Raw genomic sequence first — 11,385 nt, forward strand, 5'->3', positions numbered from 1 at the left:
CAGCTAAAAACAACCAATTTGCTTCTAACACTCCTCACACCACGCGTTCCTCAAACCCGCATCGCAAGTCTAACGGCGAGCTTTGAGGCTCAGAACGCACGCTTTCGTTGGCATGCAACCCATCCACGCGCTCGCTACGCCGTGCACCTGTCCCATCGTATTTCATGCCATCAGCGGGGCGCATGAGGTGAAGGTGAGTCTCGAACTCCTCCAGTCGTTGGATGAATGCCAAGTTCAGAGAGATGCAGGGCCTTTTTCTGCGTACATTCTCGAACGCCGTCCGAAAGGACTGCCCCTCTGAGGCCATGATGTATGCAATCACTATCGCGGCACTGCGGGAGATGCCTCGGCGACAGTGCACTAAGACCCTGCCATGACGGACGGCGTTGCGAATAAACTCAAAGGCCTCGTCAAAACACTGCTCCAAATCCTCATTCTGGCTGTCGCTTAGCGGGATGCACTTGCTCTTGACAAAGCGTATGGAATTCATCCTGTGAAGTTCCTCCTCCGGGATAAGCTCACGAGCCACATTTAGTACATGAGTGATGTGGTACCGGCGCAGCAACTTCTCATCCGCGGCATCGCGCCAGGTGCCGATGAAAACCAGGTTGTTGATGTCGCTGATAGGGTAGCACGCGGCGGCATTGCACACCTCCTCCCTCTCCTCCTCCTTGATCACATCCGTGTGCTGGCGGACAAGATCCAGGTTAAACGCAGGGAGAAGATTCTTCGCCATCTTCTGCCTGCAGCGCGACATCAGACCCATTGAATATCGGCCTCTCTCTCTTTCTCCCTCTCTCTCTCTCCCGCTCGAGCACGCACAGTTAAACTCAACGTAACAAAACGGTTTTTCTCGTTAATAAGTAAGCTAATTATATATAAACTTATATATATATATATATATTTAGCTATATATAAGTATATATGCACACAGATAGATGGATATATATATATATATATATTAATGCGGCGTGAATACAAGTGACAGGCTCCAACCTTTGATGGGAGGAAGCCTTAACTAGGGCTAGGCCCAAGTCCTGCGGGGGGGCGCCAAGTTGTCTGCCACGAATTTGCGGCAGGGGGACGAATCCAAGGCACACACCGCGCACACCAGCGGGGCAACACCAAAACGGGAAGACAAATTGAGTTTGCCACTTCCACCTGCTGCCCCCTCAGTCTACTAAAGCAAAACGCTGAAACACACGCACGCGTAAAGTAAAATAAAAATAAACAACTTCGGCAAGGGATAATCCTCCTTCGTTCTTATCCCTCTATTCTTCGGTTTACAAAACACTCGCAACAAAACAACAACAAGCCGCGTAAGCGAGGGACGTACGACCTACAATATATATATTTCAGTGGGAAAGAGTGGGTACAGGACGCGTTTACCGCGTGAAACACTACTGGAGTGCAAGTAAGTGACGGACAGTTATTGCTGAAATATAATATTGACTGAGAACGCGTAGAGGCTAACTTTTGCCCACACCTCGCAAGGGGGCCTGCAACAGTCAAATCTGTGCCTACAACTTCAGAAAAAAAAAAAAAAGGTATTTCCCCTTCTCCAAAACTCTGTCAGAAACACAGGCTATACCAATCACACAGATATACTCGCGCACGCGACCTCTCACTCCTGCTAAATATCCTACTTAACTTGTTATTATCTTCCTACTGCTAAGTGATATTGATGGATGCCACCTTTCTCTTCTTCCTCTTCCTCAGCGTATTTTGCTTTTGTGCTTGGCTTTCCGCTGGGCACTTCCGCTCCGCAAAAGCGAGCGGCAAAGAAGGGTGAAAAGAGAGAAAAAAAAAGACAGACATAAAGAGTAATAGAGAGACGCGTTCCATCTCCGCCGAGCCTGCCGAACGGTGGAAGGGCACCAGTGCTTTGTCGGCCGCACACGCACAAAAAGATACAAACAAAAGGAACAGAATGAAAAAAGAGGCAAGAAAAAAGGATGCGGCGCCGATCGCCCTGCACCTGAGAGGACGCAATCGCCGCCACCATCAACACCGCGTTCCAATATCATCCCAGTGGTATGACAAGCCGCAGGCTGTCGACGAGACACCGTGCCAAATCGTCGCTCGGGAGGCTCCCTAAATTCAATTCTGGCGCCTTGTCCTCGTTCGCAGCCGCCACGTTTGCCAGGAGCGCCTCCACCTCGGCAAGGCGCCCCAGTCGCTTTGCATCCACGGCGGGGTCCGGAGCATGGCACGCTGCCACCCGAACAGTGCCGCAGTGTTCACATTGGGGCACCTGTGCACTTCGGCTGTGCCCCCCGCAGCGAGAGCAACGCCACGGGGAGTACGGCAACGCGGGGGAGTCGGCCGAGCGTCGCGTTCCACAGCCGCGACGCTGGCAAACACTATTCCAACTGCTGTTCACCGACAAGCACACAACACAGCTCCATGCATGGACCTCCATTGCCGCAATGGCGGGGTGCAGAGAAAGGCAGTGGGGACAGCTAAATCCCCGCACCAATCGACCCCTGCAACTCACGCAGGCCCACGTCTCATGCACCGCAAACCGCACCGGATCAACCCGTAACGCGTCACAACCCCTGCATGCCTCAACAGACTCACACCATGGTGGGTGAAGGGAACCCTCAGCGTCACGATGGTGGTGCTGGCGTCCACACACATGACACGACCAAGGGCAATCAGGCAATCCAGCAAGGAACTGACGAAGCACTCCTATGCATTGTTTGCAATTCTGGCAACTTTCACCATCGCTGGGGGTCAGCCAGTGGCAAAAAGGGCAGCGCAGCAGTCGGCGTCGCCGTGCCGCGAGGTCACGTGGATGGATTTCGTTGCACGATGGGCAGACATCCCCGACCGCCGCCGTCGCCGCTAGATGACGAGGCTGCAATTTCCACTCATTCCCGCACGTGACGCAGAGGCAGACTGCATAGTTACGCCTCACACTACATGCCTGGCACCAACGCCGAAGCGGGCTGTTCAATTCACCACACCCACATCTCCACTCAAAGAAACTCGTTGACCAACCTCTGCCCACAAGGCCACAATCGCTACAACTTCCACCTCCTGCAGCAGCGTCACCACCCAGTGGAGAGTAGGAAAAACACCCCTCACAATACCACAGGAACGGCGTCACGGGTAACTCCTTCCAAGAGGGGACGACCTCGGCATCATCTTCGGCTGTCATCCGGCACGGGTGAGGACGGTGACAACCGAGGCAAGTATCCATGTAGTCCCCAGACGCCGAAACCCACGAGCAGCGCGGGCAAATCCACTCATGTTCCACCAAATCCCGTGATACACAGCCTATGCACGAGACATGCCCTGCTTGAACGGGATTCAGACTTTTACACCCACATTGCCAGGACGGAACCGACCTTACGCCTGCTCGATCCGACACCAAAGGTACCGCCAACAACTGCGATGAGGGAACATCCCGAATGCTTAAACGTAGCGGGCGGCCAATGAACGCCCCCCACTTCGCCAATTCAGCAGTATACCGTTTCATTGACTCAGGCAACTTTACAACCGCCTCAAGTGCGGCATTTATACGAGTGCCCAAGTTCAACAAACCATAAAGTGCAGCAAAACAAGGATGGCCATGGCTCCTCATAGCATCGTACATTTCACTGCCGATGAGCTTGCGTGGGCTGAGGAGGATTTCCAACTCCTCGTGGCAAAAGGTTTGCCTAACCTTTTCACTCCCTGGATCAGACTCAAGACAGAGAAACATCTCCGTAACAACCGCCACCGTACAAACGTCAAGAAGCCCACGCATTGGGCCAAAGTGTAGTCGTTTGCACTTGGCCAACATGCTCTCCACCCCTGTGTCGCGAAGAAGTCGCAGCAACTCCCACGCGGTGTCGGAGGAGATGCCGCTGTCAACGTGTCCGCCACCGTCACCCCCACACCGGGTGTGAAATAAATGCATCACGCTAAGAATAGCTTCCCGGTAGCGATCGCCCTCGGCGTTGTCATTTTTCGCAAAGACGCAAACGTTCATGAGAAGTGTAACTGGTCGTGACAACGCCGTGGTAACGGAGGCGCCTTGCCAGCGCTGCTGGCGGAATATGTTGTTGAAGGCAAAAACAGCATACTCGAGTGTGCACACCCATCTCTTGTCACGCTCCAGCCCTGACTCGCGACGACCAGGGATGGCTAGGTAGTACTCGAAGAGCTCCGCGTCATGCAACAGAGCAGTGCCGCCTGCTGGCATGACAAGTTCCTCCCCATCTACTACAGCGCGGAATAGCTCTGCGTATTGCAGAAGACGATACTGCTCCACATACGACTTTCGAAGTTTGCGCAGGAGCACTGGTGGCATGCGAGTCACAATGGTACCTTCCTCTAGCTGGGGCAAGAGTTGTTGCACGCGCGTAACATCGACGTAGTACTCACGCACCATGGTGAGAAGCTCTCGATGGGCGCTGTCAAAGGTCACCGCTTCCGTGAAGGCGGGATTGGCGGACAACGCAAAGAACACCTGGTGCCAGTAATGCAACTGGTCACCGGAATCATTTGGTTTTTCCCGCTCAACCATCCCCCGCCACGCAACCGGAGGCAACGTCCGCAAACCAGAAATGTCCCCCGATGAGGATGCGGGTACAGACTCCGCACTATCGCCCCATAGCCACGGCAGCCAGTCGAGATGCACTGAGGGGACCAAAAAACGCGCTACCTCTTGACGCGTACGCCTATCTTCCAGCAAGCCACGGCGGTGCAGCAGCAGCAGCAGGGCCACGTGTAGGGGACGATTGGCATTGTTGAGAAGCGCCTCCGGCGACCGCTGCACTAAATCTGCCCTAGTGGTGAGTGAGACGGGAGGAAGCACAGTGTCGTCGCACTCAGCCTGTATAAGCAGCGCCATGTCGTTCGTCAGAGCATTCCTACACGTACAAACTGCCGGCAGAAACCGTCGCACGAAGAAGCGCCTTTTTGCGGCCCCTATAGGCTTCCTCAGCATGTATGGGGCACTTCAGAAGCGGCAGGGCAAACAAACAAACAAACAGAAACAAAAAAAAACCAACAAGAGCAACAAACGTCCATTAAAGTAAAACACAAACCACACTCCCGTTACAGCAATTCACCAATAACTCACCCGGAATAAGAGGAGAAATCGACTGAAACGTCTTTTCTGAGAAAATAGCAGGTCTGGGGAGCACTCCAGCTCTTCTTGCAGTCTCGCAGTGGGTGCGGTAAACAAAAATAAAGAAAGAGAAAGAGAGAGAAAGAGAAATAGAAATAGAAAGAGAGGAAACTCCCCCAATGTATACAATACCGATAGTGTGCAAGTAACTAATTACAGCTTTCCATGTGTGTCTATCATTTAGACTCATGGAGACATGTAGCGAGAATGTAAATGAAAAAAGATACATGTCAGAAAGAAAATGATGTGCTCTTGTTAAGTCCTGCCGTAGCCTCTTCCTTTTTCTTGGCTGAGAGGTAACGATGCCGGTGGTGGAGTGGCTCGTGACGCTGCCGTTCAGCAGCAAACATTTTGTCTGACGATGGCTGATTGGGAAGACGGAAGCTTGGGGAGAGGGGAGGTGTCGTTGCGAAGCTCAATGCGTCGTCACCGCATCCACTTGCCGTTGGTGTCAAGTCTGCAGCGCCCAGGCTTCGCTTGTGCTCTTCCCATGCAGACAACCAAGCAAGTCGCGCCTCCCGCAAGCGTGACTCTTCCGTAACTGCGCGAACTCTAAAACTCCGCTGCGGAAGTTCCTTTTGGTGTAAGGTCAAAAACAAATCATCGTCATTTTTATTCTCACTATCCGCGGGAACTCCATGGATCTGCTGCTGCCGCTGGATGCTCGGAGCCTGTCCAAAAGCATCGTGAAGAATATGGCGCATAGTGGGCCCGTATATGTGGACAAGTTCCTCTTCAAGCTGCGCCAACTGACGTTTCCTTTTGTCGATTATTTGCTCGTCTAGCGCCCTCCTCAGTGCGTGTTGGCTCCGCCGCTCATCCTCTCGCATCCGCCACTTCTGCAGGTCTAGAACTAGGGCCTGAGAAGCGCGAGCATGGCGAAGGACGTCATCGATACCGCCCTTCCCACGGGGAAGCATGCCACTTTTGTAAAGTTCGTGTTGCCGTTTCACGCGACTCGTTTGTCCCTCCTTTGGCACACTGTTCACATCACAATCCTCTGCCCACGGCGGCGTTAAGGCCGAGTTCTCCGCTCGTAAAGCAGGCAAAGGCTTGGGAGTAGGGCGCGGGACTCTGCCATGATGCTGTCGACGACTGCTGGCCGCGACGAGTGACACAGAGCTGGCCTTATCTCTACGCAGTGGCGGACCCTCAATTGGCCGCCACACCTTAAATCGCTCTTCGTCAGGTGTGTCCTCCGCTTCCGAGTCGTCATGGCTCAGCTCCCCTGCATTTTCACCCTCCCCCTGCTGAGGCTGCTTTGGAAGTGAGGTGGCCGCGTTGTCATCCACGCATTCGTCCTCGGCATCACAATCACCCTCGTACTTCCCTCGCCCGAACCAGAAGAGCCCGTACTTGCTGTCGGCGTCGCGCGGGTAGGTTTTCGGCTTAGGCGCACATCCGCGAAGCGAGTACTGCTCGCGCATGCGGTCTACTTTCTCCCGCAGGCAATGAGCAGCATACTGTGTTTCATTCGTTGCCTGGCGGCGCTGCTCCGCAAGCGCCTGCCTCTCCCCCTCTGTTAACTGCTTCTCATCCTTGAGTGAGGAGAGGTGCAGATACCGCATGAGGTCAAACTCCTCCACATTGTCTGAGGCCATGTTTTCGCCTATCTACTTCCGTACCCTTCTTCACTCCTTCTCGCTTGGCAGCGAGAGGGCCTCTACGCGTGCATGCGTCCCCCACAAAATGGATTCCCAAGAAGGCCAACGGGAGAAAAAACAACAACAAAGGGGGCAAGACCAAAATAATAGCAAGTCTTCCCGCATACAGGGAAAAAATGCACCGCCACCTCCTGGCAAAAGAGAAAATATATACCGCGCATCAGTCTCATCGTTGTTGTTCTACGTGTGCGTGTGTGTGTGTGTGTGTGTGTGTGTGTGTGTGTGTGGGTGGGTGTGGGCGATTTTCTGTTTGTTATTTGCTTTGTACGTATGTGTGCGTCTGCGGATGTACATTTTGGCAATTCTCCTTCCGTTGCGCTTCCCTCCCCCCGTCCCCACAGAGGCCTTGGCTCAGTCGGAGTCGTCCCACTCGCTACGCTGCGTCGGCTTCACCTCAACACGCTTGTCGTACTCGTAGCCGGGATCGCCGGGTCGTAGTATGTTTTCCAGAAACCTCTCCTCCATTTTTGCTTTGAACTCCTGCAGAGTGACATCGTCGGCGTCGTTGAGGTCCACGTTGTCCAGAGCCGACTCAGGGTCCCGGTAAAGGAGACCTACGTCGGCCTTGTTCGCGCCACTCAAAGGCTTCGCCCCGCTATCCAAGTCTACTGCCGCAGCGGACACGAATGATGTTTGCTGTTGCTGCGGGTTGTCATGTTCATGGGGAACTTCATGCGTCACGCCATTTGTGCTGTGGCTGATGTCGTGCTTCTCTACGACGCGCCGCATGAGGCCCTGAAGACGCACAAGGTAGGCGCGAAATCGTTCTTCGCTGACCAAGGTGCCATGGGCACGTGCGAGACGCTTGGCGAGCGGTGCAGTCGGCCCGCTGTCGTGGAGAACGCCCTCGAGGTGAATGCGGTAGCAGCGGGGTTTTCCAGAACACGTGCAGAGAACATGTATTTCTGCCGGCTGGGCGCGGAGCCCGACGCTCTTTAGCGACACGGGATCGTCGCCCTTGGGGTCCGCCCTCCACCACTGCGACGGCGTCATGGCGTCAAGCAGTAGGCGCTCTATGAGGTCGTTGACGAGTTCGTCAACGGTAACTGTGACCACAGCTCGCGATGCAAGCTCCTGCACGCGGTATTCCGCAAACCTCAAAATTGCCTGAGTTGGTATGGAGACGGTAAGCATCGCGGCGCAAGTTTGAAGTGCATCCGCGTATTCCTTCAGCTTACACCCGGCGGAGTACAAACTACGTGTCACCTCCTCCGCCTCCTGCAACGCCCCTGCTTGAGACTCCTTCAGGCGCTGCCGCAAAGCGGCATAGCGGGTGGTCAGTTCCCGATACCACTGCGTGTTCTGCAGCAAAGATGGGCTTCGGGCGACACGGACGTCGTCGCCCCTGCGCACACAGCGGGTACGAAGCGCCAACTCACAAAATGCCGCCTCTGGATCACTTCCGTATTTGCGATACAGATGGTAGACGAGAATCCACAGTTCAAGCCCTAGGTCCGTCAGAGACGCCTTCCCTCCCATCACGCCCCAGTGCTCACCACCACCTCGGGCTTCCTAAAGAAGTTTCCTACCCACGCGGAGAAAAGCGCAGAAGCAAGAAAAAGACACGTCACAGTGGGTACATCCAAGGCGGCCACCCCCGCACTGGCCTCATGTTTAATAAAGGGGACAAGGGCGTGGGAAGCAAAGGCAAAAACAGGGCCAAAAAATATATATATCAAAGGTAGCTATTGTTTTTTTTTTAAAGCGGCGCACCTACCGCATTTGCCGCCTCGGCCGTTTTCTTCCCCGCCGTGCATAGGTGTTGTTTGCCGCCCCACGGATAACCGGCGGGTCGAGCCAAGACAGCATCTTCAGCCGTACCATCTCCCGTTGGCGATAGCCCTCCTGCTGGCTAGCGGCTCTGCGATTAGCGTCAATGCGTGCGAGCATAGAGGTGGTGCTTGACACAAGACGCAGCGCCTTTGGTCGCAACTGTGGTGGGTGATTAACAACAAGGTCCGAGTTGCTGAGAAACCCCGTTGTTCTAAGTAGAACACCAGAAGCGTCGGCGCGCTTACTACCCAGCTTTGCCAGTTCCGTCGAGTCCATCGTGGCGAGGGCAGTGACGCCACCGGCGATGGCAAACAGTTGTGAGGTGATACCCGTCCCCAAAAAGGCGCAGAGGTTGGGGCAGATCAGAGGCATGGAGCGTTGAATGTACTCCAGAAATGTCTGCTTTGCTGCCTCGAGGGTGTCAATCTCCTGGCAGGCCTCGAGGACACGGTGCAGCTCCTCTTCAGCTAACTCCCTCCCCGCAGTAGTGGAGGCGCAGGCGATCACAACCGCAGTAAGCTGCGACGGCACCAATTCGTCAAGCTGGTCAATGACAACGGAGAGGTCCATGTTATTTTGTATCAATCGCACAATACGGGCGTAAAGCACACTGTCGGAGAAGAACATGGCCAACTCCGGAAATCGTTGTCCATAGTGTGCCCGTAGGTACACGGCAGCCTTGCTCTTCTCCACCTCAATACGCAGAACAAGTGTACTAGAATCGATGACGAATTGGTACTCCGGCTCCTCCGGCATGATGGTCTTCTTCACCTCCTCTTCTTCGCTGTAGTCGCTCAGCTTCTGCAGCATCCGACTCATGTATGCGGAGCGCAAGAGAACGGTCACCTCCTTCACACTATCAAGGCGAAGTGCGTCATCTTCAGATGCAATTGTCTGCGCTGTGGCGAGCGTCTCTTCGGCGTATAAATCCGCCGCGTCCTCCGCGCCGCCGTAGTGCTGCGGTTCCTCGCCAACGTCTTCCCAGCCCTCCTCATTGTTGTCCATCTTGGCCCGGCTGCATTGGCCACGTTGCAAAAGATGAGGTAGAAGAGAGAGAGAAAAAAAAATAAAATAAAATAAATACATAAATAAAGGAGCGGAGGCATGAAATTGGGCGGAAAAACAGAGAGCAAGAAGCGGGGGAAACGGGACGACGCTGAACACCAAAACGGTAGCAACAAGGGCAATAATGGAAACGCGAATAAGCACGTCGAAAACATTGATAATTTAATGGAAGCAAGTTAGTCAGACTCGTGCTCTTTCCTCCTCTTTTTTCTTTTTGCTTTTCATCCTCCACCTCGCTCGCATGGCTGTCCGCCAGCTTCTTGGCCCGTCTTCCAACACTGGAGCCTGCCAACGGGCACAAAGAACCAGAGCCTGAAAACTAAAAAGCAAGGAGGGAAGAGAAGCGAATAGACTTAGTAGTCATCCCCGGAGCTGTTCCATCCGCTGCTGAGGGAGGCCTCTGTGTAGCCCTCGTCGTACCACACGCTCCCGTAACGCCCATGGCGGCGCCGCGCCGTGCCATTTCTCTCCTCTGAGTCCGTCCGCCCCGTCGTGTCGCTGCCCGTGCTCAGCTCTTCCGGGTACTCGTTGGCCGAAAAATCCGCCGCGTTGCTGTCGTACTCGTCGTCTCTGCGGTGGTCGGGATAAATGTACAGCTCCGGCTCACAACCCGCATCTTCCTCCAGCAGCAAGCAGTCCTGCCCATGGTCCCGCAGAGTGTCAAAGAGTGAGAGTGCCTCCTCGCAGCCATGTGGGTGGTCGTCACCCGCTGCAGCGCACGGCCCCAGCAACAAGCTATACTCCGGCGCATCCGTGTCCCGAAACCGCTTGCGGCGGACGCGGCATGTCCCCACGCCAACCTCCGACGTGTCAACCCCGCCGTCCTCTTGAGCTCGTGTGATGGTCAAGTCGTCAAAGCAAAATTCATCGTCAGTTGCTGTTGCCGCTTCATTTTCTTCTTCCAGTTCATCCTCCTCGCCGATAGCCTCCCTGTCAAGCACATAGAGTAACCATTTTTGTGTGGCCTCTGCTGCTGTGGTCCGCCTGTCAACCTTTTCTTCCTCTGTTCCGAGTATAGAAGGTGAATTGAGCCCCCGCTTCCGCTCCACTGCCGCACAATCCATCACCGTGCAGCCTCGTAGGCTCCACAACCGCTCAACTGACAGCCGCGGACTTGGGGCGGGAAAGACACCGTCGTGCATGTTACTTGGCGCGTGAACGGGAGGGGCGGAAACTCCCACTTTTGGGAGCAGCCGAAAGTGCAACGTGCACGAAGCTTGCTCTGTGCCCAACGACGCAGGCGGTGATAATGCCACACTACCCAACGCGCGGCACACTATATTTTTGACATCGTCCTTTTTTTCCAGGCGAATCCGCAGGCGCGACGGGGCCGCATCCTCCTCACCTGCGGCGTCCCAGCTGCGCAGACGTTTCACGCGCATGTACACACCCCGGGAGCGTGATGGCACGAGTTGCTGTAGCTCCATCGCACGCCGAACATCTTCGTCGCACACGCTCATTCCGTCGCACACATCACACCACGACTCCCTTTTCTCCATGCATTTTCGCCATGCGTCGGGGGGAAAAAAGAATAATAAAAAGGGAGAAATACATAAAAAAGGCACATGCACACATGCCTATTAGATACATACATAACTATACCCATATATATATATAGCCAGAAACCGATATATAGACGTGTGTGTTCGTTCCTTTATCCCTTCTTGCGGTAGCCTCTCGCTTTTTTTTTTTTTGGGGGGGGGGAGTAGTGTACATGCACTCGTTCCCCTTTTCCTCTCGTTGTCTCGCACCGTTCCAGCG

At 54.5% G+C, this 11,385-nt stretch overlaps 6 protein-coding genes across 6 annotated transcripts, besides 7 other annotated features; all 6 read right to left on the minus strand.

Annotated features, from left to right (window-relative positions):
- Positions 1 to 34: 34 nt before the first annotated feature.
- On the minus strand, positions 35 to 766 carry Tco025E_07577 (dual specificity protein phosphatase or MAP kinase phosphatase; the record flags this gene model as incomplete). Its single annotated transcript, XM_029374442.1, has 1 exon — positions 35 to 766. One exon carries the CDS (start codon positions 764 to 766, stop codon positions 35 to 37), a length of 732 nt encoding a protein of 243 aa, XP_029225450.1.
- An 11-nt stretch (positions 767 to 777) lies between these two features.
- Positions 778 to 812: a microsatellite.
- Positions 813 to 873: 61 nt separating this feature from the next.
- Positions 874 to 962: a microsatellite.
- Positions 963 to 2,023: 1,061 nt separating this feature from the next.
- On the minus strand, positions 2,024 to 4,843 carry Tco025E_07578 (uncharacterized protein; the record flags this gene model as incomplete). The annotated part of the gene is made up of 1 exon (XM_029374443.1): positions 2,024 to 4,843. The coding sequence occupies one exon, from the start codon at positions 4,841 to 4,843 to the stop codon at positions 2,024 to 2,026; it is 2,820 nt and encodes a 939-aa protein (XP_029225451.1).
- Positions 4,844 to 4,966: 123 nt separating this feature from the next.
- Positions 4,967 to 5,016: a sequence feature (A-rich).
- Positions 5,017 to 5,185: 169 nt separating this feature from the next.
- Positions 5,186 to 5,228: a microsatellite.
- Positions 5,229 to 5,352: 124 nt separating this feature from the next.
- Positions 5,353 to 6,723, minus strand: Tco025E_07579 (uncharacterized protein; the record flags this gene model as incomplete). Its single annotated transcript, XM_029374444.1, has 1 exon — positions 5,353 to 6,723. One exon carries the CDS (start codon positions 6,721 to 6,723, stop codon positions 5,353 to 5,355), a length of 1,371 nt encoding a protein of 456 aa, XP_029225452.1.
- A 247-nt stretch (positions 6,724 to 6,970) lies between these two features.
- Positions 6,971 to 7,023: a microsatellite.
- A 114-nt stretch (positions 7,024 to 7,137) lies between these two features.
- Tco025E_07580 (uncharacterized protein) lies at positions 7,138 to 8,265 on the minus strand (the record flags this gene model as incomplete). The annotated part of the gene is made up of 1 exon (XM_029374445.1): positions 7,138 to 8,265. The coding sequence occupies one exon, from the start codon at positions 8,263 to 8,265 to the stop codon at positions 7,138 to 7,140; it is 1,128 nt and encodes a 375-aa protein (XP_029225453.1).
- A 234-nt stretch (positions 8,266 to 8,499) lies between these two features.
- On the minus strand, positions 8,500 to 9,564 carry Tco025E_07581 (putative trans-splicing factor; the record flags this gene model as incomplete). The annotated part of the gene is made up of 1 exon (XM_029374446.1): positions 8,500 to 9,564. The coding sequence occupies one exon, from the start codon at positions 9,562 to 9,564 to the stop codon at positions 8,500 to 8,502; it is 1,065 nt and encodes a 354-aa protein (XP_029225454.1).
- A 53-nt stretch (positions 9,565 to 9,617) lies between these two features.
- Positions 9,618 to 9,652: a sequence feature (A-rich).
- A 325-nt stretch (positions 9,653 to 9,977) lies between these two features.
- On the minus strand, positions 9,978 to 11,084 carry Tco025E_07582 (uncharacterized protein; the record flags this gene model as incomplete). Its single annotated transcript, XM_029374447.1, has 1 exon — positions 9,978 to 11,084. One exon carries the CDS (start codon positions 11,082 to 11,084, stop codon positions 9,978 to 9,980), a length of 1,107 nt encoding a protein of 368 aa, XP_029225455.1.
- Positions 11,085 to 11,202: 118 nt separating this feature from the next.
- Positions 11,203 to 11,241: a microsatellite.
- Positions 11,242 to 11,385: the final 144 nt, after the last annotated feature.

The sequence above is a fragment of the Trypanosoma conorhini genome (genome assembly GCF_003719485.1).
Source record: "Trypanosoma conorhini strain 025E chromosome Unknown Tco_14.4_contig_00597, whole genome shotgun sequence".
NCBI lineage: Eukaryota > Euglenozoa > Kinetoplastea > Trypanosomatida > Trypanosomatidae > Trypanosoma > Trypanosoma conorhini.